Below are 16333 nucleotides of genomic sequence, written 5' to 3' on the forward strand. Positions count from 1 at the left end.
TTAGTCTATTGACAAAAACTTCCTAACAATCCTACAGGTGTTTAATATCACAGCTTTTTGTAGAAGTATAAAAGTGAGTGGGTGTAAATTTAAGATTTTAAGACTAGCGTGGAGTGTTTTCGGTATGACGCCTGTGCTAGAAATTATAATTGGGATTGTCTTCACTGTGTTTACCTGCCATTGAGATTTAAGTTCAATAGTCAGGTCTGTATATTTTGTCAGTTTGCTAGTATGAGTGGTGTTAAGATTGTGCGTGTTGGGGATTGCTACATCTATTAAATATACGGTTTTATTTTTCTTGTCATGAAGTGTGATATCTGGTCGATTGTGGTGTATGGTTTTGTCAGTAAGTATTGTTCTGTCCCAGTAAATTTTGAAGTCTGCGGTGTCTAAAATTATTTGTGGTGTATATTTGTAGTAGGGTACTTTTTCCGTTATTAGTTGATATTTGTAGGCGAGTGTTTGGTGAATGATAGCTGCTACCTGGTCGTGCCTGTGTTTATAGTCTGTTTGTGTGATGGATGAACATGCGCCAGTTATGTGTTGAATCGTTTCCGGTTGCTTGTGGCAGTGTCGACAGTGGTCACTTCTGGAGCTGCTATCGCGAATAATGTACTTCCTGTAATTTTTAGTGTCTATAATCTGATCCTGAATTGCTAACATAAAGCCTTCTGTTTCGGGAAACAGTTCACCCCTCTTTAACCAAGCGTTTGACGCTACCTTGTCCACTATTGGATTGGTCAAGTCCAGACGATGTCGGCCATGGAGAGATTTTTGGGTCCATAAGTCTATCTTTTCTTGTTTGGTGATTATGTTTATTTGTTTGTTAAAGTCGGAGAGTGTAAGTGGAGTGTATGTATCTGCCTGACATATAACTTGGTGTAAACGTGATTGGTGTGAGCGATTATGAAAAAAGGCCCTAAGTAGTGTGATCTGTTTATTGTGGAGGTTTGTTATATCTATGATTCCTCTACCACCCTCAATTTTAGGTAGGGTCAATCTTTGAATACAGGCTCTAGGGTGATGTTTTCTGTGTTTTGTCATTGTAGTATTTATTATTCTTTGTAGCGTAGCAAGTTCCGATTTTGTCCAGCGTATGATCCCAAACGAGTATGTTAAAACGGGGATAGCAAAAGTGTTGATGGCTTCAATAGTATTTTTAGCATTGAGGTGGGTGTGTAATATTTTATGTAGTCGTTGTCTGAAATTATCTTGAAGTAGTTTTTTAGTGTCTTTGTGGTGAATTTCTTGTGACTGGTAGTAGCCCAAATATTTGTACCCTTCAGCAGGGTCCACCGTTTCTATGGTATCATGATTCGCTAATTGGTACACATTATGTTCTATCACCCCTCTATTGATTGATTGGATTTTGCATTTATCGATTCCGAATTCCATGCATACATCTTTTGAAAATATCTGCGTAATATCGACAAGGGTATGAATTTCGTTTAGCGTGCCTGCAAAAAGTTTTATATCATCCATATACATGAGATGTGAAAGAGTTATGTTTTCTGTATTGTGTGTTATTTTAAATCCTATGTTATTTTTATTAAGCATGTGGGATAGTGGGTTAAGGGCAAGGCAAAACCACAAGGGGCTTAAGGCATCTCCTTGGAAAATACCTCTTCTTATGGGGATGAAATCGGTTTCAGTAGTTTTATCAAAATTGCATATTTTTAATTTTGTATACCAGTTAAGCATAGTGTTTTTTAGAAAATGGATGATTATCGGATTAATTTTGTAGTGTTTTAATATGTATAGTAGCCAGGAGTGTGGAATTGAATCAAAAGCCTTTTTATAGTCTATATACATAGTGTAAATGCTACGTTTTTGTTTGAGTGCTAGCTTTGATACTACAGCGTCAATAGTAAGTTGTTCTTTGCATCCCTGGCTGTTCTTTCGGCATCCTTTTTGTTCCTCTGATAAAATGTTATGTTCTTGTATATGTCTATGTATTGTTTCACTTAAAGCTGATGTGATGATCTTATATATATTTTGTAAACAGGTGATCGGGCGATATTTTGCAGGGTTTGATGTGTCTGATGGATCTTTTGGTAACATGTATGTAATACCTTGTGTGATATATTGTGGCATGGTATCGGGTGAGCTAATGAATGTATTAATGTGTTTGAGTAGTAATTCATGTGTGGATGTAAGTTTTTTATACCAAAAATTGTGTATATTGTCGGTTCCAGTAGCTTTCCAGTTATGAGTTTTTGCTATTACATTTTTAAAAAGGTCTAAATGAATTTGTTCAAATTTCATTTCTGGTGTATCCTTTAATCTTTCCTTATCTTCTTCTATCCAGTGATTGTGTTGGTGTTCAATTTGATTAGACCAGATATTTGACCAAAATGCTTTTAGGGATTCAGGGGTAGGCAAAGTTGCGCTATTTTCTTGTTGACTTTGATGTTGTGTGAGTTTCCTGTAAAAGAGTTTTTCACTATTGCAGAATTGTTTATTTTGTGTTTTTCTGAGAGTTGTTAGTTTATATCTTTTTAATCGGTTTGCTAAGGCGTTTAATTTTTGTTTCAGTGTGTCAAGAAAGTGTGCTATGTCAGTGTTTTGAGTTTCATGTTGAGTGTGTATTTTGTATTTTTGTTTTATCTTAGACAGATGCTTTTCTAAAGCTGGTGACCTAATACCCCTAGCATATTCAGTAAGCCTCCCAATATTTGCTCTAAGATCGCTTATCCTATCTTCTAATCGTCTTTGCCACCAAGGTGCTTGTGGTTTTATGGTATTTAGGCTGGTGTCTCTAATTCGGGCCCCATAAAATTTAGCTGAAGTATATGCCGCACAATAAATAGAGGTTTGTATTATATTGAAGCTAGTGTCAGGTGTAAATATGTTTGGGAGAGTTACGTTATTCAGATGGTTAATTATAGATGATAGCTTTTTAGAGGATTTCAGTTTGGGTATATAAGGCCGGGTTGTTGGGTTCGAATCTTTAAATTTATTATAAGTTTCTGCATACATGTCCTCTAATTGTTGTGCGAGTTCCAGAGTTAAACATGGCGGGTCGTCTGTTATTTGCATTGGATTTGTGATATCATCGTTTGTGGTGGTTTGTGTTGATTGCAAAGTTTGGTGTTCGTTGTGTATTTGTGATGGGTGAATTGTAGAAACTGAAATATTTTCATCTATATGTTGTGATTGTAAAGCTGAGGTATTTAATTCGTTTCTTACTTCTTTTCTAATTCTATTTAATCTATCATTGGACAAGAGGTGATTATTGACAATAGACCTGCGTTGGTCAGCTATTCTTTGTACTGAAAGGTGTGCTATTGAAGGGCATTTAGTAATTATATCCTGATGCAGTAAAGGTCTGTAAGTAGTTAAATCGGTTTCAAGGTTTGTGAGTCGGTAGTAACTTCTCATTATGGTTTCGTTAAGATTATCTGACCATCTGATCCTGCCCTGTTGGGTGTGCTCTGTAGCCGCGTTCACTTCTGCGGACGTAGGGTTTTGTAATAGAATTCTAATTTCTTCCTTGATATTATTAATTTCTTGTTTTGTAAGAAAGTTGCGTTGAACAATAGCACGACGTTGATCTCCTATTCTTTGTTTTCCTACGTTCATTTCAGGATATTCCGCAGTAAAACGTGCATGTAATGGTGTCAGGTACGTTCTTGTGTTTGATTCTAAGTTTGTGAGGATGAAATAGTGGCGCATGATGAAAATGTTCATTTCTTTGGTCCACGTTTTACGTGTGCGCCTTCCATCTGGGGCGGGTGCAGTAACTTTAGCTGAGGTAGCCTCCTGCACAACATCCCCAATGGATTGTAATGAAGATGAAGGTGATACATTGGATGAGCTTGATTCTTGATAATGGAGCAATGAGAGTGGTGATGATGGTATTGATGAAAACAATGACGAAGGTGAAGAACATGATATTGATTCTACAGGTTGGGTTGTCGCGGTTGGACAAGAGACAATTGGCGATACGGTGCCCCCCCCAGAATACGAGGGGCAGCCCGAGCTCATCGGCTCGGGGTGGGATTCTCCATCGCGGTTAGCTTTGGTACCCGCCTGGGGTAATACTCTATTTCTAAGGCGCATCGCATATTATCTAACGAGATAATTAATGTGGTATGGGTAAGAGTAGAATAGTGAATTATGACATTAGAAGGAACAAGTAAAGAGAGAGAGTAAAGAAATAAAGTGAAAGAAAAGAGTATGGGAAGAGTAGTGAAATAACAGGAAGAAGGAAGGGAAAGAAGAAGTGAGAAAAGACCGTATTTTTAGCATGTGACTGGGCTAAAAACATTGGTTGTACCTCTTTTAGTCTGACCTCTCCCCCTAGACCTGTCCAGCATGAGTAGCTCTGCTGGCATAGCTCTAGTGCTCATTGAGGCACACAAGCCCCTCCACGACGGCAACGTAGAGATACGTCGGGGGGTTATTATTATTATTTTTTTCTTTTTCTCTCGACCTACCTTTACAACTTAATTGAGCTGATTACCTTCTGCCCTGGTTGCCTGGAAGAGATCACTACTAAGTGATAAGGCCGCCAAATACACTAAACTGCTCCTTGCTTTTATTTTTGTATGTTCTAGTATGTAAGTCTGTTTAGTTGTATTAAAGAGTAAAATAAATAATAAATAAATAAATAGACGACTTCACCAAATCGAATAATTATATATTTTATGTGTCCGTTATATTTTTTCAGATTTGTATGAGGAAATGAAATAAAATCTTAAAAAATAATCCCGGTAGATACCGGGATGGAAATGAAGTAAACAGGTTATTTGTAATATCAAAAAAGGAGGAAGTGCCCAATTCAATTGTATTAATTATTTAGGCTTTGTAGTTTGTACCACGGAGCTCCCGTTTTGGTAAACTGATTATGATGATTCTTTTCTTATTTATCCAATTCAAAGCATTGAAAGGCAGTTTAGTTTTTAGTTAAACAATAATTATGATTAATGTAATGTTTAATCGAGTGGGTAATTATTGAATTATAAATATTTTATATAATTTATTTTCTTTTCAACTAGCTTTCCGTCCGCGGCTTCGCTCGAAAAACCCGCAAACTTCCTGTAACCGTACGATTTCCGGCATCTTATTTCATATCCTTTCATGTCAGAAACTATATTTGTACCAAATTTCATTAAAATCGGTTCAGGCACATATAGAGTTTCGCATTTTAAATATTAATTGGAATGGAAAAGGAGAATATTTCAATTAAAGCTAATTGTAACAAAAATAAAAAATAATGTCATTGACTACTTAAGTACTTACCGAACTTATTCGGGCAAAATCTGAATGTCCGAGAACGCCTTCAAAATAAATGATGCTATATTAAATAAAAGCAAATATTGCTCTTCAAAAATTTACTTGTAGTAAATTGTATTGTTCCTTGAATAATAGGTAAGAAATAAACATTAGTACCTATTAACTTAGTACTAAATGATTGTTTTATACCATGGTAATAATTTGCTTCGTTAGTTACGATAATTAATAATTATTATTGTTATCGCATATTTGGATTAACTTACAGCTGGTAGAAATATATTCAAGTCTCCTAAGATATTTAAAAGTTTATTATGTTAATTTGGGCTGCTTTTGTAAGTTACATAATATAATTATATGATAATACTCACAATGTAAAATCAAATATTGCTCTTCAGTATTGTTAATTAATAAATAGTGTTTAGATTTTTCACCGCGTTTTACAAAAGGAGAGAAGTTTTCAATTAGAAGAATATTTTAAGAGCATCTTTCAGTGATAAATTATCAAAATGGGTTACATAAAATCTATAGTGGCTAATATAGGAAGTTTTTATTATTCTGTAGATTGTGTATTTCTATCCGTCCACCACAGCTTAAAATTATGAAATTCATAGGTAATTACTTAGGCTGGTTGCAGAGCTTGACCGACCGTCAGTGCGTACCGTCGATCCTGACGATACGCATCAACAATTGTATGACCATGACACTAATGCGCATGTCAATACGCGTGCGTATGGTCGGTCTAGCTATGAACGGTTTTATGAATTTCCATACATATGACAAGCGCAACTGACGTACGCACTGATGGTCGGTCAAGCTCTGCAACCAGCCTTACTTGACGGTGAAATATGCTATCAAATTTAATATGTACCTAGCATACTAGCGCCATGTAATGCCTGCTACTCACGTACTCGTCGCAGGGGCGATATTGGTACAATCTAGATTTGTCAGCGGTCGGAGCAATGTCAGTTCTTCTCTAAATTGCCCCTGCTTGCCTATACACGTCATCACAATTAAGAGCCAAATAAGGGTCCAATTCCAATAGTGCCCCTGCTTCAGGTACGTGAGTAGCCTTTCTTAGAAAATCTGTCACTTATATCTCAATTAAAATTTAATTTACAGATCTTTTTAACATCTGCTGGTTTCAGTTGTGCAACCGACAATTTCACAACAACATCTGAACGTATAGTAGCTAATACTAAAGCTGATATAGGGTAAATAAAAATATTATTATTTCTTCGTAATTAAATACATAAACACATTTAAAAGTTCCAAGAAATGAAAGGCGAAATATGAATCAATTCAATATGTTGTTACATGTTTACAATTATTAAATACTGTGTAAACATGACTGTAACCTAATTAAGTATAGGTACTATTATTAAGTAGGGGACTAAATGTTTTCCCAATAACATAATATGTTTGGGCGGAAATGTAGCTCAAAATGTTAAAATAAAACAACGTAGAGGAAGGGATCAGAGGAAGGCAAATAATTTTTAATAAATTTAATGCCTAATGAAGTACACTCAAATAAAATAAAAATAAGATTACAATTATTAATACAAACAAATATGTTTTACTTACAATATTCAGTATCACTACTTGTAGGTATATGATCTATAGTTATAGCACTTAATGGCATATGTAAATAAACAGATTCATTTCATAAATCTACAAATTATAATATGTTCTATGGTCAAAATACACCTACACAATTTTTTAATCCGCTTCCGTGTTATTTGAGGCTATAATATTATCTGTAATATTATTTTATATGATTTCATATCTAACTAATCAGAATGACCATAATTTCAGAATAAATTACCATTATATATTAAAAGTTAATTATAATATTTATTTTAATATTAATATAAAATATTTTCTATTTACATTGATACGGTTTCACTATAGCAAAACCTCGGTAATTGAATTCAAAAATACATCAAACCCCGTACAGAAGGTGAAACGCAAGACAGTTTTAATTATAAATAGTGACGCTGCACTAAGAACTCGGTACCCTAAAAAAACTTCAAGTTTATTGTACCAGGATTACGATGATGATGGGAAATTATTAAACTCATATTACATGTACAACCTTCAAGACGTTGCGGAATTCTTCAGAGTTTTCCTTGATACACAAATTTGTCATGTAACATGTAAAAATATGGAAAAATAAACTATTTGTTTTTTGCTTTGCGTTTGATCTTGCACGAGCATTAGTTATTGATATATTACAAAAAAAATAAATTATCGAAATTGAAGACCTTTTAATGGATTTAGACGCGTCAGTCTATGATCACGTTCGCTGTAAAGCCTTTGAAAAAAACGGGATGAATAATAATAATTCGCGTTGAGAATCTGCTTTAAAGTCTTTCGTTTTTAAATAAACTATTTTTGTTTTTTAACCCAGCAATGAAGCAACCACTTGTGGTGAAATCCTATTTGAGATAGTATCATCAAAGTCTTCGGTTGTTGTCTGTAAAACAAAAATTAATTAAATAATAATTTTCTTATAAGATGTGTATATAAAGCCAAAAACTGTTATAATTTTATTAAACATACTCAATAAAGCATTTAATAAACAAACGAACGAATAGTACTTACATTTTTTTTATTTGATTATTTTTTAGTTGATGTAGAATAATTGTTAATAATTATTATAAAAAATATTGAGAAATTCTTAACCACGTGAATGTAAAAAAATAAATATAGATTTCATAACAAAATACATACCCAAATATCAGTAGAGGTATCTGTATCTGTAGTAGTATCTGTTTGTGTGGTAGTTTCTATTCTAATATCCGTTGATGAAGATGTGTCATCATTGAGGGTATTTTCCGTAAGCTGAGGAGTATCAGCCGTAGTGTGATGATAATAATTATTTATATTCGTTGTTTCTGAACCCTTTGTTTGGAATGGTTCTTGTACCGGAACGACCGAGTGTTCTTTGTATGGTTTCCTTCCAAAACCAAGGATTGATGGAGCACTGTAATAGTAATTTTAAACGTTGTTTAAAGTTAAATACCTCTTCTTTCTTTTCTTTTAGTTTCCAGATTTTATTGGTTATTTTTAATTTTTAATTTTCAATTAATATTATTATGTAGTAGATACCAGATATCTACACCAAAATCTAAATGCAATTATGTTTTACAAGGGTATTTGTGCAGACAATGTCTAATGCAACAAAACAAACTTTAATTTAAGAAAGCTTCATTGTATGATACAAAATTGTACTTACAGAAATTGTTTGGGAAAGTTTGGCACATTTCCTATTTGGTATTTAATGACTGGAATGGACAAATGAGCGTCTCCAGATAGTTTAAATTTCATAGGCAGAAAATGTGAACGGCATGTCACAATAGCAAGGATGGCAATTAATCCAATAACAACCTAAAAATAAGATACATTGTTAGTTAATAGTACAAAGAAACCATATAAATTCATTTGGCACTTACCTTTATCGTTGCCATGTTATATTAATCCTATTCAAAACATTAATATTACCATCAAAATATTACTAGATTATTAATAATAGATTACTTTTCCGTTCTTAATTTAGGTAGAGAATATTATTATTGTGTTGTTTCCTGTATACTTTGTGAATCGTGAGTGAGCTTTAACTGTAGATCTCTGTGGATCTCTACGATTCTAAGAATTAATTATATGTTGGCCTTATGTTTTGGTATTCCGCATTGAGAAAAATAAACCATTATTTATTATTATTACTTACATACAAAAACTATGATATCTTAAAATAGTTCCGATTCTGACTGATTTTTTGATTCTATGACATCCTATCCGAAATATCGTTTTCTTATTATTTTTATTAGTTTTATAATAAGTACCCGACTTTAGGCTATCAGTTTAAATATTTTGTTGAAATGTGTTACTATTAGGTATTAGAAAATTACATGTAAAATAAGATGTTTTATGACCTCAATAACCAGTATTGTACCTACGTTAAATGAATAAAAAAGTCGTTGTAGACGTTTAAAAAGAAAAGAAAATGTGCAAACTTTATTTTTCTTTAAATTATATTTATAATTTATATCTTAAAAAAATATTATGGCGGCTGTCTACAGATGTTGTTTTAGTGTATTATATTTCCGTTTCGTCAACCATCCAACGACTAACGAGGTAATGAAACAAGCAAGGAAAGAAATTAACATTCATAGAAAAACCTTTTTCACTCATTAGGTACCATCTATACATATAATAAATCTGTAGAAGGGTCGATTCTGTACATTGAAAATATTGAAAAAATAACTAGCAGGGGGTGTTACTGGATCGATACCAAACCCAAATATGTGATTAAAAAAATTTTTGTCTGTCTGTCTGTCTGTCTGTCTGTCTGTCTGTATGTGAAGACATCACGTGAAAACTACCGGTTCGATTTCGATGAAACTTGGTATAATTATACCTTATTATCCTGGGCGTAAAATAGGATACTTTTTATCCTGGAAAAATATGTAGAAAAAAAATTAATCTCAATTTTTCAGTTATCCATAGACGTTGTTCTGTAGTAGGTACCGCGAACACACGTTGCGTATTATTTATAGACCTAGCCGTATTTGGGTCCAATAGATATTTATAAGATGTCATTGTCCGAGTTACTCAAAATGGAGAAATAAACCATCCACGCAAAGACCGACATCCGCGCGGACGGAGTCGCGGGCGGAAGCTAGTTTTTAATAATATTAGGTATGTATTAGAAAAGATCATAATATACAAGCTAATATTATAATTATTGTCTTTAAAATTTTACTTCCATACATTTTTCACTGTGATTAAAGTCTACCATTGTGAATTACTAGTGATTTTGTACTGTTTAAATAAGGTTGCAATTCTAATGCTGTAAATCGTACAAAATTCAGAAAACATAACACCCTTATATTTAATTTAATACACCGATCACATAGATTTCAGTCGTACTTGACCATTTGAGGTGTTTTTTTAAGTAATTTATAACATAATTGCGGAATTGTGGTATCAACAATAGTAGGTACTGGTTTTTTATCTACATTCTACATAAACAAATCGTTTAATGATGTATTTCCTTGCTCATATTGTCATTTATTCGTATAACTATTCAACAAGTTGTTGTATATCTATATATATACGTATATATTATATCGTTGGTGTCTTATAAAGTTTAGTAAAAGTTAAGGCCTTAATTTTGAAAAAAGAGAAAATAAACAAAAAATAGTAGGTACTTATTCCTGATCAGTGTGGTGCTAAAAAGAGTCGCTACACAGCATGTGATGCACTTGATGTGAAGCGCTGATATTCAGTAGCTAATTGAATATTAAAAAAATTGCCTGTACCTATTATCGTGCAACCATTTAATTTTTTGGTATGTATCGTACATTGTGTTTATAGATATGTACCTACGTAAGTTATATCTAAGACCAATGTTGAATAATGGCCAGTTTTCCTTAACAATTTAATCGTAGACTTAAGGTGTTGTTGCTTTAATAATAATGAGTACCTAATATTAATAGTATTTATTAGTAACTATAAAATGGTTAAATCAAAAAGTATAGGTTCTTTATATGAAAATCAATATAAGGCGCTTTAAGCTTCGTAATCTTTTAGTGTAAACGAAAACTCGCATTCAGTGTGGTTCAGTAAAAGAGCATTGCGTAGAATCTTTTCGAACGCACTTAGAACAACGAAAGAGTGCTTTTCGCCTGTATACTTATTTATACTTTATGCCACCAATCATCATCATCATCATCATCATCAGCCTATATACGTTCCCACTGCTGGGACACGGGCCTCCTATGAGGGTAATTTTTATTAAACTACTACAAAATTAAAATTAATGTTAAAAGCTTGACCATTTATTTAAAAAATATGTTTATTGGATGGATAATTCAGCTGGATGTTTAGTATGGACTAGCAGAACAACCTTTGCTAATCTGGATTAGTTGATGGGCTGGATAGTGGATAGATCGTATATTTTTATGATATTTATTAAATATATTTTAAAGACGAACCTTCGTAAAGAACCTTCCTGCTAGCTATTAGTTATTATTCTGTGCTATTGTATACTTTTCCACAAAATTATCACAGATCATAAAATGGTTAATAATATTAATTATTAGGTATATATTCTTCCCACTAATATTATAAATGCGAAAGTTTGTGAGGATGTGTATGTGTGTGTTTGTTATTCTTTCACGAAAATACTACTGAACCGATTATAGTGAAATTTTTTCACATATAGGATAACTTGGATTAACACATAGGTTAGGTTTCATACCGGAAATCCCACGGGAACAGGAACTATGCGGGTTTTTCTTTGAAAACGCGGGCAAAGTCGCGGGCGGAAAGTTAGTGTGATATAATTAATGTAACATATCCTTTAATCGAATCTATATTTCAACACTTTCATGAAAATAATATTTTTTATTAAGTGTTATGAAATTAAAACTTAGAACTTAAACTTGGCGATTGATTTTGATAAATTATCAAATGAAACAAGGATATAAACAAAATATGGTAATTTATTTGGCGACTAGGTTTAGGGTGTTTTGTTGATCAGCCGACGAGGGACGCGATAACAGCAGACGGCACAGCACCACCAGGGCCTTGTTCTATTGAAGGTTGGAAGCCGTTCTCATCAGCGAGATAAGTAACAACGTACGTCACACCGTCCGGTCCCACCCACGCGTAAGAGCCCCTGACTGAGATCGCCTCGTCATCTTTACCAACATTCTTGAGTTCTCCTTGCTCTTCCTTCTTCGTGCCATCGCTTTGTTCCAAACTAAAACGAAAATTAGGGGATTATACAACGGTTACGTCGTTATGGAATACAAAATCCTATCTTTCTAATTTTCAAGACTCAAGCAGCAATTTTTTTATGTATAGGTAAGTGGCTCGTTTTTATAAACCTTTTGATTTGATAAGTATATCAATGTTTCTGAGTCATTCAAACAAATTTTGATGTAGGAATTTGACTGTTTGGTTTGGTATGTAAAAATAATTTACATACCTACACCATACAGTCTTTTTCTTTTAAAATCAATAAGGATAATATAAAAGGCATAATGTACATCAATCGTCAAGCAGTAGAATATTCGAAGTAAACTAGGTAACCCGACAGAAGTTTAAATGACCCTTCAATTTTGTATTGTACTTATTTAATTTTTTCATAAGATACTTCACCTGACAATAACAAATGCGACTGCAAAAGACCTATGGAAATCGGTCTAGATTTTCGCGCGCGATTTCGTGACCAAGGGAAATAGGGGTTCCTTTTAATATAAACATTCAATCAATATAAATTGTAAATAATCTAAAACATACGCATATCTGTACGAGCCAAGACCGTCGTTTTCAGTTTCAAGGCGAAGAATTTGAACTTCTTGTGGATTCGGGGCTCCTGGCTGACGTTGCGGTGCCGGAGCAGCCGAAACTAATGCCAAGAAACCAAGTACCACCAACTGAAATCCCACAAAAACCACAATTAATTCACAAACACTTTTCACATTCACAATCACACTATGTATAAAGCCGTAATACTGACAAATTTCATGATTAGATTCGCTTAGCAGCTTTGTGACCGTATCGTCTTCACTTGCAATGTGTTTACTCGATTAAGCTTAACGCTTATTATATACTTTTCTGTATATTGTATTACAACATACATATTATTATTAGGCGTACATTTGACTCGTTAAAATGTTTTGTATAGGTGACCGCTCCTACACGGCGAAGGTAAACCGTGGATAGTTTGAGGACACGTATGATGGGAATATTTTGCAATACGTTTAATTTACATAGTTTAAGTTTTAGTAAAGATGAGTATGGATTTGCTTGATTGGCTGTAATTGAACAGGGAACCTTTGCAATTACGACATAGCTTCATACATTGTTTTAATATACATGTATGAGCATAATTTATTGCGTCTGTTTATATTATTTACACGGAAGAATGTAAATCTAATATATAAAAATCAATGCCACTTTTCGTTGTAATTCCATAACTCGAGAACGGCTGAACCGATTTCGATAATTCTTTTTTTATTATATTCCTTGAAGTACGAGGATGGTTCTTATGTAGAGAAAACGTTAATATGTACCACGGGCGAAGCCGGGGCGGACCGCTAGTAATTATTAAATCTAAGTAACTACAAAAAGGTTATGTTTGATTTCAATGAGAGATACATTAAGTAAATAGTAAAACATTATATATATTATTTAAACATATGAAGTTAAAGGTTTATCTTCCTACTTATTAATTAGGATTATAATTATTATAAAATTTGGGTTGTATTAATTTCTATCTGCCATATCTCATGCCTGTTGCCAGTAACCGTCTAGTTCTTTTACTGTTAGTTTGAATGATAAGTGGCACTATATTATACGTTTTGAGCTATAATTCTGGAGTAAACAACAAAGTATCATAATATCAGAAAAAAAATATTTTCTTTATACCTACCTAAGTCGTAATATTTTTTTTAATGATTTTGTTTATTTGACTCGAATTGGCACCAAAATTCCAACTAAAAGAATTAAAAAAATATCACTATCATATTTTATCATCATCAAAAAAAAAATCAACTAACTACGAGTCGGACTCGTGACACTAAGGGTTCCGTACCTACACATAAACATTTTTTTTAAATGAAGACTTCAAATTCCAAGTGATTATGTGACCCCGTCTAACAACGTTCCCGTGGACGTGGTCAGTTTTGCCAGATTAATTTTTGCAGGTTTTGAACGAAAACTTTAGATCCTCGATCTTGCCCAATTGCTTTTAGAATTTCAAGAGCATTTACTATAGGTAGTATATTTATTTAGTGTGTGTTTAATACAGTTACTTCGTGAATTGGATATTGATAGGTACATGTAGCATTTTCTAAATGTTCCGGGATCTAATCAAGTAGAGGAGAGAGACCTTAGGTTCTTTACCAGTAATCGCTTTGGCGAAAATAAGTTTAGTTTTGTCCCCGTCAGCGATTATTACGTTGGTAAAGTCATCCTGGATATTTAATCTAACGCTCAGGGAATAGATGGGATATCTAGAGATATGTTAATCCTTACGCTACCACATTCACTTAGTGCCATAACAGCTATAATAAATAGATCGCTTACCTCTTCAGTTTTCCCCTCTCAGTGGAAAACAGCTCTAATTCGTCCTATTCCTAAAACGAATAATCCATCGACGGTAAAAGATCTTCGTCCAATCAGCATCCTCCCATTTATGTCCAAAATTCTTGAAAAGGTTGTCCACGCTCAAGTGAGTAAGTACTGTGAATCTTATAACATCTTTCCTACCTATCAATCTGGCTTTCGAAAGCGCCGTAGTACCAGCACCGCTCTTCTAGATGTCGTGGACAATCTTTTAAATGCTCGTGATTCTGGCCATGCCTCAATTATTGCCCTGCTCGATTTTTCCAGAGCATTCGACTCTATCAACTTTTCTCTTCTTCTATCTAAGCTTGTTTTTTATGGATTTGATGAGAACTGTGTATCCTGGTTCAATTCTTACATTTATGACCGCTACCAACAAGTAGTTATCACTAAGTCCGATGGATCTCATGTTTCATCAGCGTTGTATCCTGTCACAAGAGGAGTTCCACAGGGATCTATTTTAGGGCCTTTGCTATTCATCTTGTACTCAGCGGACATAGCAAACTGTTTAAAGAAGTGTAATTACCACCTATATGCCGATGACTTGCAATTATATCTCCCTATAAACCGTTCTTGTGTTCATGACTGCCTACAGAATATTAATGATGACCTTCAACGTATCTCGGAATGGTCTACGCGGAATTCTCTGTGCCTTAATCCATGCAAATCAAAATTTCTAATAACTGGTACTAAAAAACAGATCTCTTACGTATCTATGTACAGTCCTTCCCTCTCAATCGACTCGTGTCCACTTGAGCAGGTCGCTGTTGCACGTAATTTGGGAGTCGTTTTCGATGGAGGCCTTAACTTCGAGAGACATGTCACAGAAATAGTGAGTAATTGTTTTTACCGGCTTAAGACGATTTACAAAATTCGCGAGTTCCTCAGTGTCGATCTGCGTGTTCGGCTCTGTGAGGCTGTCATTTTATCGAAGCTGAATTATTGTGTCGCCGTATATGGTCCTTGCCTCTTGGAACGATCTCAGCGACTCATTCAAAGGTTGCAGAATGCCTGCACTCGTTTCTGCTTAAATATACCTCATCGTAGCCACGTAACTCCTTTCATCAATTCTCTTAACCACCTGAGAATTAAGAACCGTCAAAATCTTTTCTTGGCTTGTATGATGTTTGACATTGTAAAAAATAAAACGCCCGAATACCTTTATGCTAAATTGTTGTGGCGAAGCCAAACAAGCAGAAATGAGGTCAGGGGTGTAACCAAGGAGTTGTCAGTGCCGTCACACAAAACTGCAGCATTTCGTGGGAGCTTCAGATACGCTGCTACCAAATGCTGGAACAATATACCACCTCCTATTAAATGTCTGCAGACTAAATTTAGCTTCCGACGTGCATACAAAAAGTATCTCATGTCGCTTCAGCTTCTTCCCCCGTAAGCCACACTGTATCTTTCTTTGTATCCCTCTTATTATTCATTCCATATTGTACTTGTATAAACATTATTATTTTATTTACTCTTCTGTCCTGATCTTCTTGTGTTTTTCTTGTGACCTGTTCTTCACACGTATGTATGTGTGTGTATGTATATACCAACTTTCTTTCATCCCTGCATTTTATCTTTGTAAATAATACTATATTAATTTATAATATTATATTATATCTATTTATATTGCCTATTCAATTATTTTTTTATTTACTTCTGGTTAGTTTTTTCTTTTTTTTTCCGTTTTTGGTTCCATCTGCCTTCTGGGTTCTGGCAGAATCAACAGCGTCGTGAGTCAGTCGACTCATGACATATGCTGAGCCAGGACCCTTTCACAGCCATAACACTTATTAGCAACCTATTTACTTATTTATTTATTATGTATAAAATTGTCATAAATTATGTGTTTCGTGTTTTTTATTTGTATTTTTTCTATGTTTAATTATTGTGATTGTCAGCTGTTGTAATAATGTGTTATTTTTGTGAATAAATGTTTGTCTATTGTCTATTGTCTATA

The 16333-nt window shown here is 33.9% G+C and overlaps 3 protein-coding genes across 3 annotated transcripts; all 3 read right to left on the minus strand.

The window, feature by feature from the left end:
• LOC123692664 lies at positions 1 to 3582 on the minus strand. The gene has a single exon (XM_045637435.1). It carries the CDS (start codon positions 3580 to 3582, stop codon positions 1 to 3), a length of 3582 nt encoding a protein of 1193 aa, XP_045493391.1.
• A 3487-nt stretch (positions 3583 to 7069) lies between these two features.
• LOC123692298 lies at positions 7070 to 8833 on the minus strand. Its single transcript, XM_045637029.1, has 4 exons — positions 8691 to 8833; positions 8474 to 8625; positions 7969 to 8221; positions 7070 to 7711 (listed from the first exon to the last, which is right to left on the minus strand). The coding sequence occupies exons 1-4, from the start codon at positions 8703 to 8705 to the stop codon at positions 7637 to 7639; spliced, it is 495 nt and encodes a 164-aa protein (XP_045492985.1). The 5' UTR covers positions 8706 to 8833; the 3' UTR covers positions 7070 to 7636.
• A 2893-nt stretch (positions 8834 to 11726) lies between these two features.
• On the minus strand, positions 11727 to 12901 carry LOC123692308 (endocuticle structural glycoprotein SgAbd-5-like). The gene is made up of 3 exons (XM_045637041.1): positions 12767 to 12901; positions 12547 to 12683; positions 11727 to 12004 (listed from the first exon to the last, which is right to left on the minus strand). The coding sequence occupies exons 1-3, from the start codon at positions 12773 to 12775 to the stop codon at positions 11779 to 11781; spliced, it is 372 nt and encodes a 123-aa protein (XP_045492997.1). The 5' UTR covers positions 12776 to 12901; the 3' UTR covers positions 11727 to 11778.
• Between the last annotated feature and the right edge of the window lie 3432 nt (positions 12902 to 16333).

The sequence above is a fragment of the Colias croceus genome, chromosome 6, assembly GCF_905220415.1.
Source record: "Colias croceus chromosome 6, ilColCroc2.1".
NCBI classification, from domain to species: Eukaryota; Metazoa; Arthropoda; class Insecta; order Lepidoptera; family Pieridae; genus Colias; species Colias croceus.